The 6,668-nt window shown below is 35.0% G+C and overlaps 1 protein-coding gene across 1 annotated transcript; it reads right to left on the bottom strand.

The window, feature by feature from the left end:
* Positions 1-6,255, bottom strand: LOC145978880 (transmembrane protein 50A-like). The gene is made up of 4 exons (XM_083111790.1): positions 6,035-6,255; positions 4,371-4,477; positions 2,030-2,190; positions 1-174 (listed from the first exon to the last, which is right to left on the bottom strand). The coding sequence occupies exons 1-4, from the start codon at positions 6,167-6,169 to the stop codon at positions 71-73; spliced, it is 507 nt and encodes a 168-aa protein (XP_082967916.1). The 5' UTR covers positions 6,170-6,255; the 3' UTR covers positions 1-70.
* Positions 6,256-6,668: the final 413 nt, after the last annotated feature.

Genomic DNA, 6,668 nt, shown 5'->3' on the forward strand with positions numbered 1-6,668 from the left:
AATTGCATGATCATATTAGAAACACTTTTTACAAATCTTCCACCTCGATGTTCTGGTTGACTTGTTTCCATCAGAAGGTCTCATCTTCTACAATTCCAAATTTGTATAGTAACGATGATATAAAAATTAAATAGTTCTGAACAAAAATCTCTACTCCAGCTTCTGTATTCTTTCCTGTTGAATAAAAAAAGTTTATATAGAACTGACGGCATCACGATGACAAGTGGCACACTCCCCCAAGTCGACCCGTACACTACTTTCCAACAAAAGAACAACTAGATGAATACTCTTTTATTCCAAATATGCATTTTTGGAGGCTTTTTAATATGTGTATATTAAATGTGCCTGCTCTCCCCAGAAAATGTTCTAAGTTCCCTGTCAAACCATTCATTCTTTGTGCCTTAACTGTCATATAGCATTGTTTCAAATATTTCACCACAACTGATATGGGCTTAAGTAATTTACAAGCTCATTTAGGGCAGATGAAACAAATTAAGAGCCACTTCGAGCAAGGCCACTTAGTGGTGCGTCTTGTGGAGGGTTCCATGAGTGTCTCATGCCGGGCGGTGACACCACCGAGTAGCTGGTGGGGCCACATATCCATCTGCAGAATCTAGCATTTGCTCATAAAACGCGCCACAAACAAAGCAGTAAGTAACTTCGTGTGAAAATATCCTAACCCTATTACTTAGGGTACCAAACCAAAGGAGATATCAGAAATGCTTCAATTACTTTGCACTGTTAAAGTAATTGATTCCACGATTTAACCTACTGTGGACACAAACTGTTCTAGAAAACATTTTTAAGCAAATGCAAAGTCTAATAAATCACCTCCGGGTTCGATCCCCGGCGGGGGAGAACCGGGATTTTTTCCACCTGTTCAAGCAGCTCCGGCACCTACCTAGGAAACTCTGGGGTGGTAAAGGCGGCCAGGGGCGTGGTGCTGATCACATCACTCCCACCTTCAGTCAGGATCAAGAAAGTGTGGGGTTCTAACTCCACATCCCCTATACGCCTGCATGGCGTGGTGCAAAGCACAGGGGAGCACTTTACTTTTTTTACTTTTACACCCTTCTATTCAGTACCATATTTATGATTTCATTTCGAGTTGGTCATCATTTAGCTTAGTATTTCTTTAAATATGAAAAGGGGATTTTACAATTTTTCAGAGACGGATCACACAAACACACACTTTGGTGTGACATGAAAATTGCCTCTCGTGAGGAATCGAAGTTCGGATAATTAAGGGAAAGGTCAACTTTACAGAATTAATAACACAGTATTAAAAATTCTAAAATACAATTTTTTGGGTGCATCGGCACATTAGGCTTTTTACTGCACCCTTCAATATATGCAGGGAAGATCCTCTTATCTAAAACCCTGACCTTAAAATAAAATACAGAAAGGGGTGTTAAAAGCCGCTTGAGGAAGATTAAAATGCAGGTTGTAAATGGAGAAACAAAATACATCAAAAGAAAGTAAGGATAGTTGAAAACTACCTCAGAAACAGTGGAAAGACCTGCTCTTCTCAAGAATCTAAAAACATTGGCTAAAACACTGCCATCGTCTCCCAACATAGAAGACAAATCTTTGGGAAAAAGAATGTGTAGAACGCTTAAAGCAACGTTGCAAGTACTGCACAATGGAGGGTCCAGCCCTTGCATTATTACATTTCTATTAATTATCTCATTCAGAAAAAAATATATATTGTAGGTTATTGAAAACTTCTAAAATGATGTTTCGGAATAGTTATATTCTCAGTATAATGCCAGATACCACACGGCACAAGATACCATTTGGTCACATTCTGTATTATGACGAGCTTTCATACTTCACCTGTCTATTAAGCCGGTTAGAATTTCAGAAATAACTGTTATCCAGGAGTAGCAAAATTTGCCTAGAAATTTTGGACGAAGGTCAAAGTGTGGATCATAAGTCGAGAACTGGCTATTTGAATTTGTATGAGTCTACATAAACAAGTTAACTAATAATAATTACAAAATTTGATGTGTTCATTAAAGTGATTTACCTGAAGGTACGTATTCTACAAACAGAATCCATGTAGCAGCTACCAGGCAGCCAAAAGCAATAACAAATCCTATAAAAAGCCAGAAACGTGCCAACACAACCGTGAATCCACCGGAAGAAAATCCGTTCCCAGTAATATGAGATGCTCTCACAATATTCACCCTAAAATAAATGCAAGAAGAGATAGATACTTCATGTAATCTAAATCACGGGAAAATATTGGAAACAGATTAGTTAGTTGAAGTTTTCAATATTGAATCACATGTTTATTTGCTTAATTTAAATTGAACCAGGGTTTACATCTACTATATACAATAAACTACCAGAGAAAAAAATAACATAATCAAATTTAGGAAAACAGTAATTCAGATATTAACGAATCAATTATTTTACAAAACTGAGGACTTGTTCAACCATGAATTTAATATGAAATACTATATACGATATGATGAACCCTTCCTTCTTATCTATGCAAGAGTCAAAGTTTGTTTCATTTGCCTATTTAGAAATGAAACTTGTGCTTATATAGTGTGACTTCTATTTTTTAGCCACATTTATTTTATATGTGTTATTTTCTTTATTATTGGCATGAGATATAAGCAACCTGTAACACATCAAAGTCAACAAACAAGAAATTTAAGATAATATTAGTTTACACATTCAATATATGCAATATTTGGAACTTCATATGTTTCCACTATTTAAAAAAATAATATAGGCTAAGGGTATACAGTAATCAATGTTAAAAACTTTTGCAAATGTGAATTTTGACCTGTCCTATATAATTGTACCTATTGTACTATATATGATTTAGTGGATGGAATAAATAAATCAATCAATCAACTATTAATAAAATTCTAAAGTTTATGAAATCCTAGTACTACTGAACGCAATTTTTGAGACGGTGAGTCCGAGCTTACATTGCAAGTTTTACATATCAATAATTTAATAATTGAAAAATAAAAAGTAACGTTGAGAGGTCGACTCTTAATCTCGTCAACAAAGGTTCACGGTTCCTTTGAACAGGGGTGCCCATCCCCTTCAAGGTCTATGACGCACCCCCCAAAAGGTAGAACATTCTCCCCCCTTTATGCCCCTTTATGAGTAAATAATACTCAAATTATTTTGGTCAGACAAAATTTGCTGAACAATATGCAGACATAATTTAAGCAATATTGTTTACAATATGGAAATTTACATGCATTACTTTGATATTGTTTCCACACCAGAATTTCCGCAACAATCTAAGACAATAGCAATATACAAGAATTGGATTGATTGAAATAACATTTTACATAAATGATAATAACTTCTGACGCTACAAAGTTGTTGTAGCAAACATATTGATAAATTCCTCATTTTGCACCACTTTTTAAATTTCGGACTCTCAGGATGGAATTAAGGTATTGCACCAGCCATCAGCCATACACGGACGTAGTCTGTTTTTAATTATTCTTATGACACTCATTGTGTGTTCTGCAGAGCAACTTGTCACTGGTATGGACAGAATTTTATACAATATCTGCAAATTTGGAAAGTTCGAAAAAAGCGGTTGTTCAAAGAGATTACTGTTGCTGATTCTAGTTTCATTTCGAACTCTCCTACTCCAATATCATTTGGATCGATGGTGTCCAACAGACATAAATATCTCTTGCAACTTGAACTTCATCTAAGTTATAAAAATTGCAAATAAAACTAAAAATCAATAACGAGTCAATCAAACGAATAAATCCCCCAATTTTTGTGTGAAGGTATATAGAATTGGTAACTATACTCTAAAATCCCCCCCCCCCAAATTTCCATGACGCAGGCGTGTCATGAAACCTCTCTATGGGCACCCCTGCCTTTGAGAGTCCCCCTTCATAAATATCATTAAATGATAAATCATCCCTGCGTTGTCATTGGCCAAGAGTGCAGAAATGGACGCAAAAATATGGAAAGCACAATAGCATTTCCATATCTGCGAACGAGTAAGAAAATTTTAAAGTGAATGTTTTCTAACGTCACATACACACTATAATGAAAAGAAAAACCCGGCTAGGTCTATGTTTACAGGGCCTTCCCGATGGCGCAGTGGATACGTTGTCATCTTGTAATCAAGGTGTCCCGGGTTCGATAGCCGCTGGAGGTATATTGTTCAGTGATTCGGATTCCACTTTAAACTGTAGGTCCAGTCCCGATTAGCCTATCTCTGCATAAAATGAACTTAAAAAATTAAAACTCAAACTCTATGTTGTGGACAGAGAGGTAGTAGGTAGTTCAACAATGTTTACAGGTTCTTAATCATTACAATTAAAAAAGGACAACAGTACAGTACACAATTTTACGAGTAAAACACTTACATAATAAATGAAAATGTTCCGGCAACTCCAATCGTGTAATAGGCAGGAGGTATGTCGTCTTTATAATTCAACGCCGCATCAAATATAACCCACCAACCGCTAAAGAACTGAAAACAATAAGGTATATTTTGGTAAAGTATATATATAAGGGTTATTACAAATGATCTTCTCGAATTCTGATACATGTAAATCACGTTTAATGAAACTCAGATACAAGAAGGTAATATCAATGTAAAGAGTAACTCATAAAGTTTTATTGCATATTATTTCAGATAGGGTTGGTGACACTGCTGCACAATGACTACGAGAGAAAATGGCTGCCGGCGGCGAAGAGAGGAAAGCGTTTTCTGTGTTAGATTTCCACGTACATCAGTCTGTTGTTAGTGTGAAGCGACATTTCCGTACAAAGTTTGGTGCCGATCCACCCCTTGGGCATTAAATTCGTAAATGGTACCATGTCAGTAAACGAGGAAACAGTGTTTCGAGGGACCATGCAAGTTTTACCAAAAGGGATCACATTGAACACTTGTGAGGTCTTCGTGATTTACATGTGTCTGAAATAGGGATGATCATTTGTAATAAACCTGTATATATATATATGGATCAAGCTCGAATTTTTCAATTTCTAAAGTAATTATACTTAATGCGTAATTAATTCGTTTACGTAATTATACTAAATGCAATCAAAAATTTAGTAAATGTATTATAATGTACCAAATAAAAATGGATAGAAACTGTATCATAACCATAACAATAGCCACAAAGTGTAACATTTAAGTTATATTTTATAAAAGCTGCGAAAATTTTTGTTAAAAAGTATTTTTCGCGCAAGCATAACTTGGTTTCAAGATGTCTATTGTTTTCAGAAATATTTCACATTTAAGTAGTACAGTTACAACTTTCCCACTTTAAAATTAAGTTTTAAAACAAAAAATTGTCGGTGAATAATGAGAAATAAAGTTCGTATATTCTCAATGGGAATTGAAAATTTATTTCCCCGCTCAGGAACAAATTTAGAAATATAGAGTGTGGGAAAGAAAATTCAGAGGGAGAGAGGGACTTTCTTGTTTTCTCCCCTTAAATTTGAACATTGATTATACTGAAATAAAATATTTTAATACTAAGTGTTAGACACATACATTTACTAAAATGAATACTATGCCTGCTAACAAGCTGCATTCTTAAGTGTTTGATTTTTAATTCGAGTTTACCAAGGTAACATGGATGAACCATACATTCTATGGCCAATTTTATCTTTCTAACCGTTATAATTTTTTAAAGAATTGGAGACAGCGATGAACAAACATAGTCTTGTGTAGATGTTCATTTGATCTTTTCAACTCTTGTGCTCGTAATTAAAAATACAATAATTTCCTTTGCACTTGTAAAAATAGATCATTTTTCGTCCCGAATCATTTTGTTGCTTTTTGTCGTATCTTTGAATATTATGTATTTCCCACCTACTTTAAAAAATGTGAACACCTTCAAAACTATAATCTTTCTAATCTTTATCATGCAGTTCTTACCGTTACAAGTTGAATTACCAATTACCAAGTACATTATTGCTGCATTGCGTTTTACATTACTATAGACGTATAAAGTGAAAAATACACTTATCAATATTAACATTACATCGCGTTATGTTCTTAAGCATTATTACTCACAAATATTCCAGAAAGCATTGCAAAAAATATATTTCTTGGTTTCTCAGCACGGAACCAAAAACACAGGATGAAAGGACATTTTTTCGAACAATTGCATTTAATATTACAATGCAGTTTCTTTGCACAACATCCCATTTTAAATCGGTTGAGAGTAATGTATTGGCAAGAAGGAAAACAATGCAGGGAAGTTTCTTCTCCTTCTTCATGACCTATCAATTTGGATGTCGATTTTGGTCAGAGGTGTTGCTCGTAAAAATCAAGTTTATTTAGAAATATGACGTGAAAATTAGCAAGGTATAATTCGTACAGGTGGGACCAACCGATACATTGATTGATTTATTGATTTGCTTTATTTTACTTCGCTTTTCTGTCAATTTTGGCCAATCACAAAGATGAGGATGAATGGTAATAAGATGAAATGAATGAAAGGACAATCACAAAAAACAGCGCACAGCAGGCCCACGGAGGATTATTGCCCGTGTGTCCACACGCCAGAGCCTCGCTAGTCTGCAAAATGCAGTCCGTCCAGGGTATACTACGTGGAAGGGAGATTGACATTTGGGTGTCTTAGAAAAGGATAACCCTTACACCTAACCAACCGATATATTTAACGAACATTGTCAGATAGCGTGAT

This window comes from Lepisma saccharinum, chromosome 25 (genome assembly GCF_977018435.1).
Source record: "Lepisma saccharinum chromosome 25, izLepSacc3.1, whole genome shotgun sequence".
NCBI classification, from domain to species: Eukaryota; Metazoa; Arthropoda; class Insecta; order Zygentoma; family Lepismatidae; genus Lepisma; species Lepisma saccharinum.

Bases quoted from the DNA above. Each gene is read 5' to 3' on its own strand.
- LOC145978880 (XM_083111790.1), bottom strand. From the start codon at position 6,169: ATGGGATGTTGTGCAAAGAAACTGCATTGTAATATTAAATGCAATTGT. The intron at 4,478-6,034 runs GTGAGTAATAAT...TATTGTTTTCAG, and splicing joins CAATGCTTTCTGGAATATTT to TTCTTTAGCGGTTGGTGGGT. The intron at 175-2,029 runs GTAAATCACTTT...TTTATTCAACAG, and splicing joins TGTAGAATACGTACCTTCAG to GAAAGAATACAGAAGCTGGA.